This window comes from Pecten maximus, chromosome 9 (assembly GCF_902652985.1).
Source record: "Pecten maximus chromosome 9, xPecMax1.1, whole genome shotgun sequence".
In the NCBI taxonomy this organism is placed as follows: Eukaryota; Metazoa; Mollusca; class Bivalvia; order Pectinida; family Pectinidae; genus Pecten; species Pecten maximus.
Window position 1 is genome coordinate 13,668,884 of NC_047023.1, and position 25,776 is coordinate 13,694,659.

Sequence of the window (25,776 nt, forward strand, 5' to 3'; positions counted from 1 at the left end):
TTTCTAAAAACACAAAATGTAATTATGAAATATTTTTTTAAAGTAATTTTATCGAAGATTAACTCAAAACTAATAATCAACATTCAACAATGTTGATCCTACCATTAAACAGTATCTTATTATTTGTGATTGGATAATAATATTACACAGAAAATCAGTTAAATGTATATCCTAACATAAAATATCTTCAATATTTAAAAGTGACATCTAAACTATATAATTCCCTATAACTGACATATCTGTAGCTGTAAATAAAATGTTTTGAAATTGTAATTAGGTTGTCACTTCAGCTGTTGACTCAGAATTTTGTGGTATAATTTTTTTATAACTCATATTTTCGTTTTAGTGTCATCACTGGCGGCCAAATAATTTCATTTTTAATAAAAAAAATAATACATAATTATATACCTTTCAAATTGGAGAAAGATTGATTCATCTAGTGTTTTTCTCTCTATACATAATTAAAAAAAAAAACATGTTAAAATTCTGTTCTAGTAAAAATTAACCTGTTGCTGTTACAGGTATTTCAGCTGTTTTGATTCAAGAGCATGTCTGCTGCCAAAGTGGGTTACAGGGCTATAAATATGCAAGATTACAGGAACTATCAAATCCAAGTAATTCTTGTTTATCAACAAAATCTTTTCGAGAATAGGATGTTATTTATTCGACAGGTTTCAAATAATTAAATTCGAAAATAATAAGATGTATAAACAACAACAAATAAAATTATATATCAGGTTTGCATTTATTGTTTAGAACAAATTACAAGTGGGTGACATGAAAGCCCAATACATATACATGCGGTGGTAAATGAGTGATCACATTTGTCCTAGTGTCTAGTTACACTGCTTTCTAGTTATTCTGTTATAGTTAGTGTTGTCTGGTTACATCATCCTAGTGTTGTCTATTGACATCATCATAGTGTTGTCTATTGATATCATCCCGGTGTTGTCTATTGACATCATCCTATTGTTGTCTATTGACATCGTTCTAGTGTTGTCTATTGACATTGTCCTATTGTTGTCTATTGATATCGTCCTAGTGTTGTCTATTGACATCATCCTAGTGTTGTCTAATTACATTGTCCTGGTGTTGGCTACTGGTACAATTATCTCATCATAATGTTGTAATCATGTTTACTAACTGTCATTTTAGATCAATTAATATAATGAAATAAAAGATATCAACAATGTACCAGTATCACTGGGAGCAAATGAAATGTAACTAGTGCTGACTATAACATTGTAACTAAACTTAGTTATAGACACATTGTAACTAGTACTGAATATCACATTATTACTATTCATGTTGCTGAAATTAGCTAGATACATTGCAACTAGTGTTGAATATTGCATTAGTACTATTCTTGTAGCTGAAATCAACTGCATTGTAGATATATTGTAACTAGTGACATCTGAAAGCTCCATAATAACCATTGTAACTCAAGTTGGAAACGTATACTGTAACTAGTGGTGAATAGTAACATTGTAACTAAACTTTATTAGATACATTGTAACATTGTAACTAAACTTAATTAGATACATTGTAACTAAACTAAATCTGATACAATTGCATCATTGTAACTAAACTTAATTAGATATATTGTAATTAAACGGAATTTGATACATTGTAACATTACACTAACTACATACAATGTAACTAGTGTTAATACATTGTAACTAGACATGACCAGGCAAAATGTTTACACTCAAAATGATATTAATTAAGTGTACAGGCAATGTGTCGTAAGTACTAATGATGACATATAACTATATACACTGTTCATGTATCAAGTTCATAAGTCATGAGTGCAATAGTAACACATCATGAACAGATAACACTATTGGAGGAGTGAACTTCAACAGTCAAATACATGTTCTCAAACTAATCCATATAATGATAAAGTAGCAGTTATGACAAGATATTGAAAACATATATTCATTGTCCAAATAAAATCATTGGTAATTTTACAACTCCATTTCAGTGTTAAACCAACACTTGAAGCTCACATACAATCAATCTTGTCTAATTTAAGTTTACAGACCTTCGAAAATGTATAAGCTAGTACGATCTAGTGTTGTGTCCAAAATGGTGTCAGATCATTAAAGGTTGACTGTAATATACAGTATGTATTATGCTGAATATTCATTGAGCTATGTGATTATGTTACAATGGTGTCGCCAGATGCCACATTAGAACTGGCTACAGTATATATTTTACAGGCGTACCTTGACACACATCTACAGATCTCTCATATGCAAAATGGGTGGGGATTATAAGCAACCAACATGTCTGAATAAAAACACCCAAGTACATGTTCTGATTATTACTGGTTTTGAAGAAAAAAATTTGGGAGATATTGTAAAAAATGTTTGCTGCAATGAATAACATAAACAAGATATTTTATCATGATTTCACACAATAATTTCTAAATAATTAATACACAAGATGATTGACAGAGGAGATGATAAAAATCCTCCTGTACATATATGGACTAATACAAGCTTTGTGTTGACAGGTGTACAGTGTTCAACCTGTATGATGTCATGTAAGTCACAGTGCAAATAAAGCAGTATTACTCTTCATATTTTCTTTTTATAATTATGCAATCATAACTAATTTGCATTATAATTGAATTATTAATATTCTTCACCATGATGTATTAGCTTGTAGCATACGCCTTCAGCCATCTTCTTCTCTTTCTTAATTGCATACACATTTATTCATCCTATTACTAGTCACGAAACAAAACATGAAAATGCATCAGATTCCATAACTTGAAAACAATGGGCTTGACCATAACACAAGAATTGTTTTTGTTGATGGCTTGTTAAGTACTGGACTCTACGTCCCAATAGGTACAGTGATTCTTGCAAAATCAAACATACTTCATCCAAAATGCTTGACCTATAGCTGCAGGTCACAAAAAAGCTTTTAAAGCCAGTAATTGGTTAAATGCTGAGTTCAGATTACCTATACTAGCTCTAATTATAGCAAATAAAAAGAACTTGGGTTATATGTTAAGTTCATGAGATATTAGTATTTTTTATTATTTTAGAGTATACATTTAAGTTTAACTTAAAGCTTGCAAATAAAAGTTTGGCACAGTTTACAATAACATACAGTACATATAATTGTATATCAATACATTCTCCACTACCTATATTCTAATGTTACATGACATTCATTATACTATAAATGTCGGCTACAATCACAAAGATATAACTACCTGGTTCTTGACAAATATTACAGACCACTTCCTTCTTCAGACAATTTAGGGGGAAGTAAAATACAGGTTCATAAATTTTTAAGTATATAATGCACATCAGTCATACATGGACAGAGACTCTACCTAACACATATCAGATTCTCCAAACAACTAGCCTAGAATTGTCGGTGTACCAAACCTCAGTACAAACCTACAACAGTAAAGGCATTACTTAGGCCAATGATACCTCCTTATTCTAACATCATACTGTAACTTGCCCACATACATTTAACTACAGCAGCACCAGCATCGATTTACCAATTGTAGTACAAGAGGATTGGACTACATCATAGCTTTGAAAAGAAGGAGGGCATCAATCACTGTTAAATGACCTGAACAGGCAGGATTAGCCAGCATCACATGAAAGTGCATGGAGCGCTCTTCAATCATGATCTTGGTTAGTTACAACACACCATCAGTGCCACATGACCTTGACAAGCTGAATCCCCTTTCAGAACCACATGACCTTGATAAGGTAAGCCCACATTCAGTGCTACATAACTTTGACAAGGTGAGACCCCTTTCAATGCTTCATGACCTTGACAAGCTGAATACCTTTTCAGAACCACATGACCTTGATAAGGTGAGCCCACATTCAGTGCCACATGACCTTGACAAGCTGAGCCCCCGTTCAATGCCATTGACCTTATCAAGCTGATGAGCCCCCGTTCAGTGCCATATGACCATGTTACCCCTAGACTCAATCCATGTCACATAAGTACACAAAACACACTCAACGGTCAGTAAACAGAATCTTGGCAAATCCTTTAACACAAGCAATAAAACAGATTACATATAATCTACCTACTTAATTTATAACTTGTCAAATCAGCTGTGTCAAAAATCAATATTGTAATAATTGATGGTATTGTTGAACCCTTGTATAGAAACTCTGTTTCTAAATGTAACTAATTAACAATAATTAAGTACATTTGTATGTACATCTATTCCCTAGTGGCAACCCTGAAATTCAACAGTAAATGTCTCTGTATGGATTTTATCTGGAATGCTGTACTGTAACATACCATTATACTATAATAAGGCAACTACAATAGTACCTCAAATTTTATGACAAACATTTGAATTTCTACCTAACAATTGAGTCTGTTGAGGTCACTTCCATCTTTGGAGACAGATCTCTTTATACTAACACAGACTGCATATTTGTTATATATTAAAGACAAAGGCATTTCAATAAATCACAACTTTTGTAATACAGTCTCCTTTCTGCTATAAAACCGGTAATAGCATCACAGATACTTCTTAACCTCTGTTTTTGACAATCCTGTTATTCTGAGAGCCTTCCACCTGTGTGGTGAATCTTAACCTCTCCTTATCTATATTGTTTTATTCAGAATTTTACTTAAACAGAAAATCTTTAATATTAAAAAATCTTTAAGATTAAATATTGGGATTCCACCTTGTAGTAGGTTTTAGCTTCTTAATGTGAAAAATAAGATCAGTACCAAATTTCACTAGTTATTGTATGAAAAATGCAATGTTTATATTTATGTCTTCTTGGCTATCAAACTTCAGAATGTTGGAATATGAGGAAAACATATACTGTATGTGTTTTAAAACCAGATTCATCTTAAAACAAGATATTTCAATTAACAGATAAAAAAATAATTAACAAAAACTGCACCAATATGAATAATTAAAAATACAGTTAATAAAGGATATTAATAGATATCATCAGCATATGTGCTCCTTGTTTACTTTGGAGTCAAAAACATTTTCTGCAGGTGTACAATTTTACTAAGGGGTAAGCTCATCAAAGATTACAACAGTCCAGTATATAAGTGAAAACATATTAACCCATGACAAGTACAAACGTTGAAATAAACCTTATTTCCTTCAAATGAATTAAACATCTGCAATCGCTATAATAAAAAAAATCCGGTTTTTTTTTTGGTTCATTTTTACTGTCAAATATAATATGTACCCATACATTAGCTTTGGTTACATTGACTCGAAAAGAATCGTTAGCCAAGTACAAAAAATTGACAAAAGTTTTCTTTACAGACTAATCTTTGGTTCATAGATATTTTGCTTTATTTGTTAGATATAACATATATAACATAGCCCACACCTACTTTATACCTGGTACTTGTTGGTAAAACAGATTCAAAATTGTGCATTGTATTGATTACAAGACATCTTTGATCACTTCTTATAACTTTTTGTAGCTGCTGTCGCATATTAATGAATTACGATTAATTTGAAAATGCATCTATGAAATTTTTTTAGCTTCTTCTAATACTTTTTTCTTTTCACAAACATCCATTCTTTTAATATGAAGATAGTTTGTGTCGACATTCCTGAGATAAAACAAGAATTTCTCTTTAAAAACATTTGTGTCTCAATCTCATTTAAATATAATATTCAAATTAAGGAAATCGTGAAGTAGATGACATTAACATTTGTACCAAAAAACTGACAAAAATATGAATTTTCACTTTTCTCACAATAGAATATTTGAGAAAACATGCACGCCAATCCACACCTAATTTGATGTTCAACCAAACTGGAACCCCCATAAAGTTTAAAACAAATCAGAAATTTGAAATAATTAAATAAGTAATTTCAATTAACAATTTTAAAGTTAAAAAAAAAGAGCATGAAAAATTGCATATGTAAATCTTCAAATACATAATACAATACTAGTCATATAATGATCGGATGTAAATACATAGAATTTAAGACCCTAGAAATTTTGAATTCCATGTTAAAATAACAGATTATTTCAATAAGTATACAGTACAAGTACTGTATATACATGAGATTATCTGTGCATGATGCAAACTTCTGAAAATTTTAAGGTTAGCCTCAAAATTTTGTTAAGTTTATATAAACTACAACATGTAGCAGTAAAATGGAAGACAACCACTCAAAATAAAATGCTTGAAATCAACTGTTGGTTTTGACATAAAAAGGTTACATTTTTTTATAGTTGAAATAAATGGCTTCAGATCTCGAGATAAATCATTACATACCAAATCTTTATTACCTACGTATTTACCTTTTACTGACCGTCAATAAATGCAACGGAACTTCTGAAAATATTCAACAAATCTCTTCCTGAGAAACATTTAAAATCAAATCACATTTAAAACAAAATACAAATACTTACAGAAGGTAATCTGACACCAACAAAACAAATATGAAATACACACTTTGTTTTAAAGCCTCAGTGGTATTTCAATTTCAGAGAGAATTGCGTATCTGACGGCTAATGTATCACATTAGTCACACAAGTTTTCTTCCAATGTAGAGCACCTTTAGAATGAAAAGAAGTTAAAAATAACTAATAACTAAGTAGACTTGTAACTACTTTTACTTAGAGGTGTACTTCTTACCGCCTTCGTGACTATCTTGACTACAAATTGATGTTAATATAAAATGTACTGTCACAGGAACTAACCATGTTGTATACATGGAATAAGAATAAAAAAAATTCCCTTACAATAATAAGAATATAAAAAAATTCCTTACCCCTACCTAACACTGTACATATATCAAGGCAACAAAGGCTTACTCCCAGTAGTGAATTATAGTTCTTTCTCCGGTTCAGGGATTCTGGGTTTTAAAAGAGGGGTATATAGCAATTTTCCTGGAGTCAACATCAAGTTCACCATTCACACTAATAAAAGAAAATTTTAAAATTGCAGAACAATAAAATTCTCAAAAAAAAAATCAGGGAAAATTTTCTATCTCATTAAGTTTGAGTTTTTCTGTTTCCAAAACACTAGCTTTTACACTGATAATTAATGGGTGAATCTGAATAAAAAGAAAAGGCTTGAATACAATAATTTACCTATTAACTAAGAAGTACACATGTTCAGATCAACAACAAAAACTTTTAGCACAAATTCAAAAACATGTATACATATACATACCAGAAGTTTAATTTAGAAAAAGAATGCAATAATGCACAAACATATCCAACAATTAAATACAGATGTATTGCAAATTCGAAATTGTGCGATCTTTTCCCTTTTCTTTTTTTTTACATAAACTGCACAAAATGAAAGATGTATGAAAAAGTTGATTAATGGTGATTGAAACGAACATTCCCTACATACACAAAATGTTTCTTTCACATACACAGTCACTAACAGCCGTATATATGTGTACACTGTAAATAAGATCATGATATATTGACTAGCATTAAATCAGTTACACAATGTAGCTCACATTCAAAACGCCATTGTTTCAAAACATGGACAATATTAAAGTATATAAATCTCATTAAAATGAAGACAAAGATATGAAAAAATCACAGTAAGAGTTAAATATGGTTAATATCAGGGTTAACAATAAAATTTGCCATTCCTATACTGTACAATAGGTTTCACCTCAGTCAAATATATATATCATTTTCACTTGCTTTGAAATCATACAAAATCTTCAGAAATGTTCTTCAAGATTAAGGTATAGTGAGGAGCTCCTCAAATGATTAACCAGAGGAGGCATTCAACAATAGGTGGTTAAGCCTACATAATTATCAGACAAAATCTCTCGTAACGCTATTTTACTAGAATATGAACAATACACGATTCATACAATAACCTAGGTAGACAAGGAAATAATGACCAGTGGGTGTCACTATAAGCTATATCTACTACGTACATGTAGCTAATGGTGTAAATAAGCCATTTACCAAGTACCATGATGTCTACCTGTCAAATTTCAGTTTTGGAATATTTATAGAACCTTTAGTTCATTTAGTAAATTTGACAAGCATGAATGCAATTTTTTTTATTGTCAAAACTAGAGAAAATCTATCATTTTTATTTATCCAATATTTTTTCCTTCAATTTACTTGATTACAGTAAAGAACGTTTCAATAAGATGTGATTTACCATGTTTATCAGCAAATCAGCCCCTGCCCACAAACAATCCCCCATCACCATATTTTCAGAATCATCCAGTTTCAATACATTATAAATGTGGTCCACCAAAAAACCCACCTCTCCAAGCTTTAGTGCTAAACTTTTACACTAGAAGAAAGGGCTTACTACTTGTGGATAAGTACAAATACGGTACTTGACTTTTACATTAGGGAGGGGGCTTATTTGAGGATAAATACAGTAAATAATATAAACCAATAATCTCAAGTGTTTGAAGGCCTTCTAAACAAAAGTAATCTCCAGTTTTCTTGTTTTGATTTCTTGACAGGTATGTTAATGTCAGTAATTTATTATGTAGACAAGTTGAGAACAGGGATGTATGTTGTAATGATAATCATACTGAAAATATCAGACAGTAGGCAATAGCATTAATATTGGTAGGATTGTGAATTATACACATATGTGTAAACATCAGGAAAAATGGGGCAGTGTACCAAAAATACCCTTCTAGCATTTCATCAATTCAGGGTAATAATGTATTGACCGAAGTATAAAATCATATTAAACATTGTTATTGCAGTTCAGAGTTGTACTTCAACAAAACAACAATGAAAATTTGAAGATTCGTTTTCAGAAATAAAAGTCATTTTTCATTTCAAATTACACATAGATGTATAAAATACAAATTCCTGTTAAACACGTATATAAATATCAAAAAGATGAAGCAGACAAGTTCTCACAGACTATACTCGCCCAGCAATCAGACCCAGTACTGGTTCTCTCTGAGGACGGGCGTAGTTGTACGACAGTGCTGTATAAACTCGGGGTCTGATAAAGACCAATTGTACAGGTCTAGACTTGTTGTTGACTTGTCTGTTACACTCGGCTCAGGAGATACATTTTCGTCTTCATTACCAAGAGGAGTCACCTTACACTCGGGCACTGTGGGGCTAACCTCAGTCCTACTGGAGTCCAACAAGGGTGCCTGTAACTCCCAGTCATGGGGAGATAACTCTGAGTGACTGTACCCATTGTAAGTGTGATCTCCAGATGGCACATTCACCATTGGGACATTGTAGTAGCTCTGTGCAGGTTTGGCCTGCTCCTCAGCCGACTGGGACTGCGGGGCTATGTGAACATGGGGCTGATCTATTTGGTGCATTGACCCCGTATTGTAGGGCCGCAGATATTTTTGAGCACCTGGTAAGTAGTCTCCTTCGTGTCTTTTTCTCCACAAAACAATAACAATGACTACAACAATTACTATAAGCACTAAAAGTGGGATGAGTATGGCTATAACAATCACGAAGTCATTGCTGACATTAGGGCTGACCACCTCGAGCTGTTTCGGTGTGACTCCACTGTCTGTGCCATTGTCCACATTGGGACTACGGGGGGTAACAGTCACACTCCCAGTCAGAGGAACCTTCCCGGTAGAAGTATGAATGTCTATGTGGAAGGTACCCTTGGCTGGCTGGACACTGGGAGCGGTCAGTAGGAAGGAGAAGCTATCCTGATCCCAGCCTTTGCCTGCACCATTGTCAGGCTGGTACAGCACTTTCTCGGATGCCACATCCTCGTGTGTAAAACTATCTATTGAAGAGAACAGTTCACTCTCACTCGTATCACGCTTACTCCGCATATGATATAAAAGTTTCCCATAACGTGGAGCATCAATCACTTCATAGTGAGGATTACTGTTGGTTTTATTAGCTAACTCACTCGCATCCAGAATATTGAGTGTGATCCTTGGTATAGTTCCTGGACGGACCGCTAGAGGTCTCTGTCGGACAAGGGGCTTCACCATGATGGTGAGTCGCTGGCTACGTAACAGCAGTGCAGTGTTGGAGTAATACACATCACACATTAAATAGTCCATGTGTGATGACATATCCTGCTGTATGTACCCAAGCAGATTACTGTCCACATCTATCTGACTAAACTGGGACAAAGAGATTGTCTGCCCTTTGTAGAGCTCTCCATACATTGGCTGTTTTGTAACATTAAACATGACATTATTACGTATACCATTAGTCCTGATGTTGATCACATCTCCATCCAATCTCACCTGGCTTTGTCCCTGTAGTAACCAAGCAGTCTTGTTTCCAACAAAGTCTAACGACATCGGTATAACATTTACAAGAAACACTTTAGACATGGCTGGGAAAGCTCCATCTGACACACGTAATCTAAAGCTAGAACTACCACCACTACCATCATGATTAAAAATTATCCTCCTGTCATCCACATCCTTTTGTGAAAATCTTGAGATTGGCGAGTTTGAGGAGCCTATGTTGGAAATGAATCCATTCTGAGGGGGTGCTGTCACATCGTAAACAATTTCCTGTGGTGGAGTGTCCGGGTCAATAGTCTTGAGGTCATCGCTGGTGATGTAGGCTTGAAGGCCCTGTACCACACTGATTTCTGGCTCACGTGTTATCACCTCAAAGTTTTCATCATTCAACGGCTCGATTGTTATGTTTACAGTCAAACTGATCTCTTCATCAGTTCGACGGTCTTCCTCGTCCAGATTTTTAATGTTTAATATCACAGTGAAAGAGTCTAATAAAGTGTCTGAGTTATCATGATTGTATGTTATTTTTCGAGAGTCAATTTTCTCCTGTTGAAATATTTGACCCCTCCTTAGTGGCTGATTATCCATCTCCAGGCTACCATGCTGTGGTAGATCATCCAGTACATACACTATTGAAGCTCGCCTGCCATCATGCTGTAGCTGTTGCAGGTAGCTTGAGACATCAAGGTTGTCCCGCTCTAAAGCCACTGTCTGTCCTTCCCCTACAACTATGTCACTGACTTGAATAAGATCACTTATCTCCCCTTCTGCCAGGTGTCGATACGACACACTGATGTCAAACATCTCATCAGAAAGGGTGTCTGCATAGAGAGTTGAGACTTCAAAGAAGAAGAGGTCCACCTGTGACCAGCCATACACAGTACTGGTGTGTTCGTAGTAGATGTTTCCATTGTTTATGTCCTCCTGTTGGAACGACTGTACTTCCACAGCACGATCCTTAAACATTGTCACTATGCGTCCCTTTCGTGGCCGCGATGCCAGGTTATATAAGATTGGGCGCTCCTGGTGAGGGTCGTTTGTACGAGCATACAGGTGCTCTTGAGTGATCTGTTTTGTCTGACCAGGATAAATATTGAGTTGTCTGTTCCACACCAGTTCCAACATTAGGGACCGGGCTCGCACCTCAAATCTTCTCGGCCGACTGTTGCCATTAACACCATCACTAATATGGAAGTCAAATCCACCAAGATTCTCCCCTGGAATGAAAATCTCTTTATTGACGTCATTCAAAATAAATTATGTATACAGCAATTGACAATTATAGGATACTGTAAACTTGGAAATTAACACGAGGGAGATATGTATGTTAATTAATTAAGCGGAGTCCTTTTGATTGCAGAAATTTCCCCCACGTGTATTCGAACTTCAAACAAACATGAATTGATCGCAAAAATTCCCCCCATGCGTATAGTTTACACTTCGAAATTGCAAAATTTAGCCCCTACGAAAATAGCAATGTTTACAGTATAGTTAGGTCTTCTTTTACATGTAATCAGTTAAACTTAGAAATCATCAAGTGTATATGTAATAGTGAAGGTGTGTAGAAAACATTAACAATATATGTATCCTATGTTGATTATTAAAGAATATAGAATTACCACATAACCCTACGAATATAAATCTTGTGAAAAATTTGAAGTATTCCTAAAAGAAGAAATAAATATAAAATCTAGCCCACTCAAAATACCCTCACAGTCAACACTGGAGAGGAATATACAGTGATGAGATGTAGGTGAGGAAAAATCATTTCCCTTTGTTTCTGCTGTACATGTAATTGTCTGTGTGAACTTATATTTCATATAATTATTTGAGAGGTTAATGAAGATTTATGGAGAATGACCTATGACTATGTATTTTGGGGAGGCTCATCATCAGTATGTGAGGACTGACTGAAGTTTCCAAACTTACCTTTGTGTTCGAATACAACCTGCCCAGCATTAAGTTGGGCCTGAGTAAATCTGGTGATAGGCCTGTAGGTGTTATTGAGCAGGGCTACACGACCGTTGGTTGGCTGTGTTATGCTGTAAGTGAGAAAGTCTGGCTCTGTGTCTACATCCTCAGCCTGCAGCACCTCTGGTGTTATGACGGTAATGGAGCGACGCCACACGTCCAACCCACTGTTAACCACTATTCGTGGACTCTGATCGTTGATAGTATCAACCATGACAAACATTATGGCTGGATTGCTTTCCTTCCCTTCGTCCTCTATCCTGGCCTTCACAGTCATCTGATCTGATGACATCTCTCCGTTGTCATGAACAAAGAAAATGGCACCTTGTTGTAGATCATCTGAAGAGAATGATGTCAATCTTTGTCGCTGTCCTCTAGCTCTAACATGTTCCACCCAACCTTGGCTAGGCTGTTTTATGATATCATACACAGTATCCTTACCATCATAGTAGCGACCTTGAAGTCTCAGCATGGACGGAGTCAGAACTTTCCTGCCTCCCTCCCGTACTGTTAGGTTTTGTACATTAAGATGCAATGTTGTAGGAATCGCCTGTATAATGAACTCCAAGCCTCGAAGTGTCTGGATTCCATTGGTGACTTCAAACATAAAGGAGTCCTGTTCTAGTCCTGCTCTAGAATGACTATACTTAACAACGCCATTATTGACATCTGCCTGTGTAAACGAAGTCATATCTGACCGGCCATCAACCAGCAGTTCTCCATATTTGGGAGTTTTCTTGACAACAAATACGATCATTGATGGAAGGCTGTCTGTGTGACTGGCCAGGAGGACGGATTGAGTTATAGTGGCAATGCCTGTCTCCATCACCTCCAGGATTTCATTATGGACAATCCTTGGTGGGTGTTGTCTTGTCTTGGTATAGACACGAATTGCAAACAGGCCCTGCACTTGGACATTTCCAGCAACAGCTGCAAATTTAAACATGTCCTCACTTGAACTTCCACCCCTGTGATTGTACATAACCCTACCATTGATCAGATCCTCAAGGGTAAACTCTGTGATCTCCTGTCTGGCAATAGTCAACCGACCATGTAAAGGCTCCTCGATCATGACAAATCTGATGCTGGCTGGGGCAATGTTAACGTTGGTCTCTACACTTAGATTTTGAGTGGTGATTGGCATGGCCTGGCCATTGTTAACGAGTAGACCTGTGTTTCTGGTCAGACTAATTTCTGGAGGAGACGCCTGGATCTCCAGCAAGCTTGTGGTGTAATACTGACCATCACTAACCCAAATGACTGTCCTACCATAGGGGTCGCCAGAGTGCTGGAACGTTATCAGTCCATCCTTGATGTCCTTCTGGGAGAACTGGTATGTCTTTGTTTTGTTTGATGTGTATACAATTTCTCCGTTTGGGATTCCTCGTCGCGTGTACATGAGCTGGTCAGTGTCATAGTCAATGTCTGGGTCAGTAAAGGCAAGGTCGTCCAATGTTATGACCTTCTCTTGGTTAGTGACCACTCCCAACACTTTATCCACCAGCCTGACAGGGGGGTTGTCATTCCTCATCATGATGTTAATCTCCAAAGTATCCGATATCTCGTTGACTTGTGTTGGTAGCTGGTTAAGATTTTTTATTATTGGTAGGGCGGTAAATGTAAAAGAGTCTGTATTTGTTTCGGAGTCATCGTGCTTGTAAACTAATTTCAGATTTCTGACATCTTCATTGGTAAACCTGGATATGTTGGACTTCATAACTGCAGTTGAATGAGGGTCCACGATCTGCAGTACACCATGTTTGGGGAACCTGACGATAGTATATTCAAATTCCCGATAGTCCATGGTTTCTAGATATAGGTGACTGCGTTCTATCGCTCGCTGCCCTCCTTCTATCACATCTTCCAGGCGATTGATAACAAATCTAACTTCCTGTTCCTCAGGTACAAATTCCATATGAAACCGCTTTATTTTTGGTCGAGCACCTGGAGCAGCTATCTTGAGGTCCATAAAGTCGTGTCTGCTACTGTAGTAGTTACGAGAAAGCTGGTAGACCAAACCACCTTTCTCTATGTCCAAAAGTGTAAACACACTGCTCTTATGCAGTGGTTCTGTGTTTGACAAGACCCGTGAAAGTGGCATGCTGTCAGGTGCTTTGTACAGATGGCCATGAATCGGAGCACGAAGAAGTGTAAAAGTGATCTCATTCTGTGCCACATTCTCGTTGTTTGTCAAAACCCAAAGTTCATTAGATGTTATCCTTTTGTGGTTACCCTTGACGATTCTGATAGTATCCGAGGTGACCACGTCAATGCTTACAGACTCCAGTTCGATTGTGAATATCTGTTGTCTAATTTGCTGATCCATGCAGGACACGATGTAGGCAAACTGGTCTGATCCCCTTAGATTGGTTAAGTCTGTGTGTATGTACCTCACTTGGCCTTTGTTGATGTGGCGTTGGGCAAATGTACTGACAGGAACCCAACGTTCATCAGTTAATTGCAGTCGTTGTATCTGTCCATAAGATGGGTGTTGGGTTACTTCATACTGTATATCCAGATCCTGAGTTGGTACATTAGTCTCAACAAGTAAATTTTCCTGACTGAACACAACAAAACTGCCATGCACCAGTCTGGCTCCCTCACTGACTGTCCGTTGTATTGAAAGAGTGACCCCTTTCATCTCTATGGCAATGTCTTTGAGGATGTTAGCGCCATCTGTCAAACTCATGACACAAGAAGTGAGTGACTCCCCTTTATTGGCAAACCAGATCATGTTATCTATAACTTCCTGTTGTGTGAATGTAGTGATTCTCTGGTCAGGATCGCTGTATCTCTCAAAGAAACCCTGTGAATTGGTAGTACACATTACCGTGTATACAAGGTCGCTAGGCTCCGAGTCTGGATCATCTACCATCAACATGGTGTCAGACACAGGAATTTTTGTAGTTTTAACTAATTTTATAAGGCCATTGTTAAGAATTGTTAACACTGGTGGATCGGGTACTGGTATTATTATTATCGGCAGAACAAAAGCAAATCTTCTAACTAATTCCTCTGGAATGTTTTCATTGTCAGCTATAACGTCCATCTCTAAAATCACTTCATCAGCTGGCAACTCCGATCCTTCATGTTGATAAAAAATCTTACTTCCTTGAAGATCAAGTAGGGTGAAAACATTACTGTTTCTTCGTCGTCCTAAAGTGTTCTCTATTCTGCCATTACTAGGCTCAGTGACAATATTGAACTGGATTGCAGATTCACGAATACCATAAGATCTGTGATTAAACACAACGTTGATGTTATCTGTGGTGATGACCTGTTGTGACCCCTCCTTGACCTCCAAAGCCTGAACAGTTACCAACTTCACCCTTTCATTTGAACCCCTCCTTGGGTCTGCTGTAGAGTCCTGCTGTGAAGGGACCTTCCCTAATCCCCCGTGACAGCTGTCCCCATCACAAGAACATCGGAATGTGTTGCCTTCTTCCTCACATGTCTCCTGTGGAGAGCAGGGGTCATCAGCACATGGGAACGTCCATTCACAAATGCTGGACACACTCTCGCTTATTTGGATGTGTGGAAATCCAAGTGGACGAGAGTTAACGTGGATGTTTCTGATACAACCCAGTGTAGAGCTGACTTTATCTCCCTGAACAGATTTGAGATTCCGTCTGATGGCTTTCTCTGTTCCGTGTAATCCCACTCCCCCCATGAACAAGTGACCTCTAAGGGAGAAATGGTTTTTTCTGCCTGACTGGAAGTCACCTCTGTCTTCTTCACCATCAACCAGCAGTATAACATGATCAGCGTAGAATCGTACCTGGACCTGATGCCATCTACCATCACTAACAAGATTATCACTCTTCACAGTTACCTCCCCTTCGCCACGGTCCACAACTAACTGGATGTGTCTCTCCACTAGTTCAATTGCCACCAGGCTAGTACTGGAGGACCCGTGACCACTGCTGAACACCAGCAATGATGTATGGGACATGGTCTTTAATTCAAAGGTAAGAGAGCCTTGAGAAATGGCACGTAAATGTGGAAATGCAACAAATGAAAAGTTTGTTGTTAAGCTGATTGGATCAGTAACAGTGGCATCAAACTCTTCATCACAATCCCATGACACTTTGAAGGTCTTTTCCATACCTTGTAACATCTGAGCCGCACTGATGATATTGTAACGATTGAACATGACATTGCTCATACACCCACGGAAATATTTATATTCGATGCCGGATGGGGATTGGAAACCACCAGTTCCTCCTAAATAAATTGCATTTTGTATGTTTAGTTCAAATAACTGCCCGGGGCTGACAGCACTTAGTTTGTTGTCGGTATCCACTTGTAGTGTGTTGACTGCATTGCTCCTGGTGACCCTGACTTGGTGCCATCTCCCGTCATCCAATCGCACATCAGGACTAGAGTTTAGGATAATTTCTCCTGAGCCAAAGTCTGCTTGCAGCTGCACCACCCCACCACTGAGAGAGACAGATAGGTAGTCCATGGTACCGGCCGCCAGCAGGAGGAGCCCATCAGGCCGCCGAGTCTTAAACCGCAGCTGCACAGCCGTTGATGACGAAGCATCAGAGAATGGAAGGCTCACATGGCTGTCCCCATAGAAGGAGGCTGGAAAATACAAAAGTACCAGAGATTAGTACGATTAACATATCAAATCCACAGGATAGCATATTTTGGGATAAAGACTAGTTAGATAGTGATCTGAATAAGTTGTTATAATATACATGATAAGTGTATTTTATTTATCCTGTAATCAGGTCCAGAGTCTAACACCTTAACTTTGATACAAAGTTATAGGGGTGGGCCAATTACAGCACAATGAAATGATTAAATTTTTTGTTAATATTTTTATGAAACTGTTATAGGGTGGTCTTATTATATAATTATTTAATATGAAAATAACTTCATGTCACTTAACACTTTCGTCTTATATAAATTTTGTTGTTTGCAGCACCATGATATATGCCATAAGTGATGTTAAACAAATTGATATTCGTGCCTTTTATATGTTGCATCACATTTAATTGACGTAAGAAATGTTTTATCTTTACTTTACTACTATCTTGCTTGGTGTGATATATGTTGCTTCAAGATAGCTTCATAAAGCACATTAAAATAATTCCTAATTAATCACAGCTGAATGCCTGAAAGTGATGCAATATTTTCATGTTTTTTCTTTCTTTACACTGCAAAACTATTTAAAAAACACTGATTTCTTTATGAATATTATAGGGCTTTTTTTCATTACTTTGGGAATGGGGCCTATGGCTTTGGGATTGGGAAAAGATGTGCAGCAACAGGTAAATTGGGAAAAATGGACATAATGTTAAAAATAACAAGTAGACACAAATATGGATCTATGCTTTTTTTATTTAAGACTCTAGAGCATTTTCTCCCTTTATTAGGCCAGAATAATCAATAAAACATAGATGGGACGGCACCATCCAAAGTTTTAAAGACATAATTTTTTTATAGATCATTCAATTGGGAATTTTAACTGGTCGGATGATCTATAAAAATATCCAATTTTGCCATGGGGAATGGGGCCGGTTCGGCCCCAAATCGGCCTAAAAAAAGCCCTGAATATGATTGTATTGTAATATTACAATATCATTTGCCCAGTTATATATCAAAATAAAATTGTCAATAAATCAACCTGAGAATCCTATTCCTAGCTAAATTAGTATAATTATATATATGGTTATGACTGGATACTTTTCAGCTACACACACATTACAGTTACACGTACAATTGAACTGTGCATACCCCCCCCCCCCCTCCCCCCATCTATTTCTAACTTTTCAGTTATGTTCTTGTTAAAACATTCTACATAACATATTGATTACAATTTTTATCAGTTAAATATATTTATAAGAAATTATCAACTTGATAAAAAATTATATCACAGCTTATAGATATCATATGCACAGTAATGATATAAGAATCTTCTATCCCCGCTGTGATGATCATGTAACTTTTGTTTTTTGACCAATCAGAATGATGTTTTCTATTCACCACATTGAATTATGTCGGTTCAGATGCAAATGAAGCAAAGGGAGAATTGAAATAATTTCAAATTTAAGATAAATTCCAATTTTGTTTTTAATTTACACTTGAAAATTTCCTTCCCAGTTCTTAAGTTTTCTTCCCAAAATGAGGCAAAAAGGCCCAATCCCAAATCAGTGAAAAAAAAGTCCTCATTACTGCCCAATTCAATTCAAAAGGAAAACTAACGGTAATGATGGGCCGGGCCCAAAAAGGATCTTGTTACCATAAATATGTACAATACATTACACTACATATTATACATGTATGTATTGTACCAGGTAATTATCTTTATTCTTTGTGTGAATTTCTTGTGGAATGGATTGCACCTTTGCAAGTTGGTCTTATATAATATACTGATTGTTGTACATGTATATGTATAACATATATATACTTGACTATTGGCCAGAGGGTACTGGATCAAGGGAGCTTTATATATAGAACTATAAAATCATTATGGCAAAGAGGAATCTCATCACAACCCACCATCATCCATGCATGCTGTTTTATATTTAGCAAATATGAATAGGAGTGCTCATCAGAATGGACGAGTTAGCTACCTTTATAATATATAGTGGATTGTACATGTATATATACATTTCTCATCAAGGCTTTTTTTCACTGATTTAATCGACCTTTTTACCTCATTTTGGGAAGAAAACTTAGGAATCGATAAGGACATTTGCAGGAGTAAAATGCAACTTTTTGGAATTTGGCTTGAATATGAAATTAATTTGATTGGGAATGAAGTCAATTATCAGCCCTAAAAAGCCCTCGGGGAAAAAAAGCCCTGCTTAATGAGACACTTCTTTAATCTCTTAAAGTGTAACATCCGAACATACGGAAATATCAGATTTCTATCCATATCCATACCATAATTAATCAATTATGAACATGAAATGATGATTATGTTTAAGTATATACTTGACTAAGTGAAGTGGCTATGTATTTATATCTAACAAGACTATATAGCTAGCTGCTTATAGTATCCTTCCCCATTAAGACTGATCAATGTCCAATTTAATAGAGGACACGAACAATCAACAGCACGCATGTTCAAATGGATCATCAAAAAGTAAATCTATTAAAACAATTAACTGCAATTACAAGATAAAGTAGACAAACTTCAATCTTGTATTAGGAACTTTTTTTTTCGGCATAGCCGTATAATTTTGTTTTTGCCCCGGATATGACGTGACAGGTGGCATTACTGGTCAAGATGAAGTATGTGATTGGTCAATGTAGCGGTAAATGCAAAATACAGATGTGCAATTAAAAACGAAACAAAGTTAAGATTGAATGCAAGCTGAATAAGTGGATGAATCTTTTCAAATGACACATGAATAAAATTATATTCCCGATTCAAATGCAGTCTTATAATCACCAAAAATGATTCAAACTAATCTAAATTGTATAGCTTTATAGACTCCATAGATTATAATGGTTAAAAATCGATAGAATTAAACCTTTTATTTGTATTTATAAGTAGGTACATGTTCCAATGTCGCATTACTAGACTGTATAGGAGTTATCTCCCCTCACACAAACCAGGAAGCAAGCGTAATAATTTGCACAGAAAATATTTTTGAATACTCAGGGGTAAAACAGGTCATTGTGTACAATTTAAGCTGTTTTTCTATAATTTATTTAAATTCAACAAATTTATTCAAACTTATAAAAGCTTGAATCATATTACTAAATCACAAACAAATACTTCGCCGAAGGAGACAAGATTCGTCTAGTGCATTGTATAGGGGGAAAATTATTTGGGGAAACTCATTGGGACAGATCATTGAAATAAGAGACATTTGATTCCCCTGAGAGTTTTGTAATTTATATAAATGAACTTCCGGAAATACCTTTGACTTTGTCTCCATCCCCACTTTTTGCCGATATAAATTATACAGACAGATTACCAACAGCAAAGATGTTAATATACTTCAAAATGACTTAAAAAAACTTCAAAGTTGGTCAAATATATGGTTATCAAAATTCCATCCAAACAAGTGTAAAGTGCTATCAATTAAATCTACCCAAACTGGAAAATGTTACGTCCGAAAAAGATATTGGTGTTACCATAGATGAAGGCTTGAATTTCTGTAAACATATATATATAGTTATGCAAAAGGCCTAGTCGGACTTATAAGGAGGTCTTTTGTGTACTTGGATGCATCCATTCTTAAATTAATCTTTAAGTCATTAGTACAATCTCATTTGGAATATGATGCCGCAAGTGTTTGAAGTCCATATAAAGCCAAGGATATTTAACTACTAGAAAAAGTACAGAGGAAAGCAACCAAGATCATTTCAGGTTTCAAAGACTTTTTATCCCCGGAATGTTTGGAGAAATTAAATCTCCCATCGCTTTGATATAGAAGGGATAGAGGAGACATGATAAATGTATTCAAAACAGTTAATAATGTATATGATTATAGAGTAACTCAGAACTTTTTCCAGCTGGACGATTCAATGAGAACCAGCTGCAGGGGTCATTCAAATTTTTTTTTTAAACCATAGTGTCGGCTAGCTATATAGACATTCATAAACATTTCTTTAGCCAAAGAATGATAGACTCCTGGAATAGTTTACCAGACAGTGTCATTGATGCAGATTCTTTAAATTTGAGATCAATTTAGATGAACGTTTTATAAAAATGCATTATATTAAGAATTCCAATTCCTACATCAAGCCAACTGCACTGAAGTATTTATATTTATGATATTTATAATTATGTTTCATATTATCATACATGATAAGGATGCAGCCTGCGTCCATCATATAGGTTATGCTATTAAATCAAACACAGGAAAAAATAATACATCAATGATCAATAATTTATATTACAAAAAATTGCAAACCATTTATGATCAATATTGATGTTAATTATTAGTTAATACAGTCCAACCCACTTAATACAAACTCTGATAATACAAAAACTTGCTTTATACGAATGAAAATCAAATCCCCTGCAAACCATGCACAATGTGCTCTTATTGTTTACCCACTTAATACGAATCGGTTACGACGAAAACCCGGGTAATACACAGACATGCCAGGGTCCCTTGACCACTGTTTGTGTTGTTTTAAACCCACATAATACGAGGTGTCAAAGTCAGTCAGCCAAGTGTGACACAGGTAAGTTTTCATGACCTTTGTCTCGGACCGACCCACGCGCTCTATAGAAAGTGTATACAACTGTAGGACCTGGATGACAACAGCTTGTAATTAGAATTACGACTTCTCCTGTCTAAGTTATCGCGGCTGAGGAATACCTTGATATTACTGAGGAATAGAGCTCCACGAGAGCGATGATGATGGTACTGACCCGGAAACTAGGGCTGTAATGATATATCGATACTACGATAAATGTCGTCGTACATAACCGCGATACCTTAAATTACTTACTATAAATGAGTTGTCGCCCTTTGCACGCTCTCTAAACCTACTACAAAAAGCAACATGGCCGAGAGGAGGAAACTTGCCTCACCACCTGCAACATTGAAGTCGCCCGTTTGGCGACAATTTGGATTCCCATACGAAACAGTTGAAGGGAAAGAAACAGTAAACAAACATGTTTAAAGATCTAAACAAATTTAAACATTAAATTCTGGAAAGCAAAAATTATCTTATTGTTTTGTAATTTTGTGAAATCATTTTATGTATCGAGATACATATCGTATTGTGGGTCCTATATCGAGATGCGTATCGTATCGTGAAGGAAAGTATCGTTACAGCCCTACCGGAAACACATGCGTTACAGATCGCCAGGCCCACAAATGCCTTGACAAGTTGAAATCATTCCTTCAAAATTAAAATGACGTTCAAGATTGTGTTTTCAAAAATCTCTTATACTTGGATATATTTGTAAGTAAGGTCAGCTCGGAAAGAGCCAAACAAACACTGGTCAGTGATTATTTCGCAACTGCAAAACGTGATTAGCGCGATCGTGATATGACATTATGTAGCCGTTGTATGCCCATGGTGCCTTGGCTGAACGCCACGCACTTACAATGTACAATGTTTTAAACATTATATTTTTTATATTAAATGATTAAATTAACATCCGATTTTGTTTATTTTTAGTGAGAAAAGTGTAACATGAAACGTGTGTATACAACCATGTACTAAGTGTATGTGTGCCGTGCATGCATACATAGTGTGGCACATTGGAAATACGATCCCACATAATACGAAACCCTATAGTACGAAAACATTTGAGGGGTGGTCCCCGTGATTTTGTGTACGCCGCACCCGGTCCCGGACCCGATCCCCGTACCAGGAATATTGATGTTATTTTTTTTTCTCAACAACGACTTAATGAATAAATCTCATGTTTTTCTTGTAAATCCAGATTTATATTTCCAAAATCTGACATCTCAAATGAAATGGAAGGTATAAATACAATTTTAGTAATCGTCGATTTACATTTTTCAGGGTGTGATTTTGTGTACGCCGCACTCAACCGTGAAAAATTACGGTTTTTGGCTGTTTATTCGTAAACAAGGGTTTATTTTTATGATATTTTCGATTCCATACTTCAAGTAAACCTAGTTGTTGATACAAATATAAGTTTTGATTACAAATACTACTTATTTCATTTCAAATCTTGCCTTTTTTGAGATCGCGGCGATGATCACAGAGGTTTTTGTTTACGCCCGCCAAAGAATGATAGACTCCTGGAATAGTTTACCAGACAGTGTCATTGATGCAGATTCTTATTAAATTTGAGATCAATTTAGATGAACGTTTTATAAAAATGCATTATATTAAGAATTCCAATTCCTACATCAAGCCAACTGCACTGAAGTATTTATATTTATGATATTTATAATTATGTTTCATATTATCATACATGATAAGGATGCAGCCTGCGTCCATCATATAGGTTATGCTATTAAATCAAACACAGGAAAAAATAATACATCAATGATCAATAATTTATATTACAAAAAATTGCAAACCATTTATGATCAATATTGATGTTAATTATTAGTTAATACAGTCCAACCCACTTAATACAAACTCTGATAATACAAAAACTTGCTTTATACGAATGAAAATCAAATCCCCTGCAAACCATGCACAATGTGCTCTTATTGTTTACCCAATTAATACGAATCGGTTACGACGAAAACCCGGGTAATACACAGACATGCCAGGGTCCCTTGACCACTGTTTGTGTTGTTTTAAACCCACATAATACGAGGTGTCAAAGTCAGTCAGCCAAGTGTGACACAGGTAAGTTTTCATGACCTTTGTCTCGGACCGACCCACGCGCTCTATAGAAAGTGTATACAACTGTAGGACCTGGATGACTACAGCTTGTAATTAGAATTACGACTTCTCCTGTCTAAGTTATCGCGGCTGAGGAATACTTTGATATTACTGAGGAATAGAGCTCCACGAGAGCGATGATGATGGTACTGACCCGGAAACTAGGGCTGTAATGATATATCGATACTACGATAAATGTCGTCGTACATAACCGCGATACCTTAAATTACTTACTATAAATGAGTTGTCGCCCTTTGCGCACTCTCTAAACCTACTACAAAAAGCAACATGGCCGAGAGGAGGAAACTTGCCTCACCACCTGCAACATTGAAGTCGCCCGTTTGGCGACAATTTGGATTCCCATACGAAACAGTTGACGGGAAAGAAACAGTAAACAAACATGTTTAAAGATCTAAACAAATTTAAACATTAAATTCTGGAAAGCAAAAATTATCTTATTGTTTTGTAATTTTGTGAAATCATTTTATGTATCGAGATACATATCGTATCGTGGGTCCTGTATCGAGATGCGTATCGTATGTTGAAGGAAAGTATCGTTACAGCCCTACCGGAAACACATGCATTACAGATCGCCAGGCCCACAAATGCCTTGACAAGTTGAAATCATTCCTTCAAAATTAAAATGACGTTCAAGATTGTGTTTTCAAAAATCTCTTATACCTGGATATATTTGTAAGTAAGGTCAGCTTGGAAAGAGCCGAACAAACACTGGTCAGTGATTATTTCGCAACTGCAAAACGTGATTAGTGCGATCGTGATATGACATTATGTAGCCGTTGTATGCCCATGGTGCCTTGGCTGAATGCCACGCACTTACAATGTACAATGTTTTAAACATTATATTTTTTATATTAAATGATTAAATTAACGTCCAATTTTTTTTTTTTTTAGTGAGAAAAGTGTAACATGAAACGTGTGTATACAACCATGTACTAAGTGTACGTGTGCTGTGCGTGCATACATGGTGCGGCACATTGGAAATACGATCCCACATAATACGAAACCCTATAGTACGAAAACATTTGAGGGGTCCCAAGAAATTCGTCATAACCGGGTTGGACTGTACTACTTTAAAATAAATTTTATTTTATCACCGTCCCATCTTTAATAATTTCAATATAATCATAATTCATGTTTTCTATAGGCCTTTTCTGTGACACTATATTCTACACACAATGAAGAAAACTTAATTGTCCGTCAAAATCGGTTACGTTTGCCGAGACTTATCAGTTTCAATTTCATTTGTCACAGAATCTTGTTGACATTTTTGGAAAACGAAATACGTTAGGACTGATTTGTAGCTCATGTATCATGTTATTTTTTCTTTAAATAGGGCCTTCTCTTCGAATTCTCATCATTTGTTCGCGTTCATATTCCGACCATTAGGCTAGACCATAAACTTCGCCATCCGTGTTTGACCGTCTCATTATGCAGTCCTCAATTTTCGTGTTTATCATGCAAATAATCCAGAAAGATATCTAAGCACATGCTCCATATATTGACATATGCATGAGAAATACGCGCATTTTTCTCATTTGCGAGTTGCAATGCCGTAGTATAATCACTGGCCACCGATAATAGAGACAACGTACGCGTGCAAAGAATAGGCTTCAGATCTGTCAAAACACCCTCCCCCCTTTCTTCTAAACTCCAATACACAACACGTCGCTTACCTGTTTCTGACGGCCGGTGCAAACACAGGAACACAAGAATAAATGCAGCATGGTTAATGGCCATTTCCACAACTCCTGTTTTTATCCTGCAGTCTCTATCATGACTGTGGAAGCGACTAGATCGACAATGGCCCTGTGCTATTTGTCAACCCATCGTCCATGTTTTTTGTTCAATCCTCGTTCTCGATCTAGACAAGGGGAGATAAGTCCAGCATCAACGACTGCTGGAAGCTGAGATGAAGTCAGCACGTTTCCCGCTAAATATAATTCACTGATTGATTGAAAATTCAATCTGTAAAACCGTTAACGAAATATAGAGTACACCTATACAATGGAGATTTAAATGTATACATATTACACTTAGTCGTTCCGGCCCCATGCTAATACAATATTCATTGTAAATTTAATATTTAAAATTTGATTGAATTTTATTCTATTTACTCATATGTTACTAGAAATCTAGACTTTATTTTATTGAAGTAAAGGAATGAAATATTTTTTTTTTAAATTAAAAAAAAACACACTTTGAATTGTTTTCTTTTCAATTTCTATGCTGTAACGGCAAAATACACCTGTATAAACACATCAGCATGGTATGATTGTGCACTTGTAAGACTA

General features: G+C 36.1%; 1 protein-coding gene across 1 annotated transcript; it reads right to left on the reverse strand.

Moving 5' to 3' along the window:
- Positions 1-729: 729 nt before the first annotated feature.
- Positions 730-25,336, reverse strand: LOC117334102 (chondroitin sulfate proteoglycan 4-like). The gene is made up of 3 exons (XM_033893561.1): positions 25,159-25,336; positions 12,125-16,753; positions 730-11,412 (listed from the first exon to the last, which is right to left on the reverse strand). The coding sequence occupies exons 1-3, from the start codon at positions 25,220-25,222 to the stop codon at positions 8,882-8,884; spliced, it is 7,224 nt and encodes a 2,407-aa protein (XP_033749452.1). The 5' UTR covers positions 25,223-25,336; the 3' UTR covers positions 730-8,881.
- Positions 25,337-25,776: the final 440 nt, after the last annotated feature.

What these genes read in the sequence shown, in the direction of transcription:
- LOC117334102 (XM_033893561.1), bottom strand. Translation starts at nt 25,222, where the DNA reads ATGGCCATTAACCATGCTGCATTTATTCTTGTGTTCCTGTGTTTGCAC. An exon ending in GCACCGGCCGTCAGAAACAG is followed by an intron (nt 16,754 to 25,158) that starts GTAAGCGACGTG and finishes TGTATTTTCCAG; the next exon opens with CCTCCTTCTATGGGGACAGC. An exon ending in GGTTGTATTCGAACACAAAG is followed by an intron (nt 11,413 to 12,124) that starts GTAAGTTTGGAA and finishes TTTTCATTCCAG; the next exon opens with GGGAGAATCTTGGTGGATTT.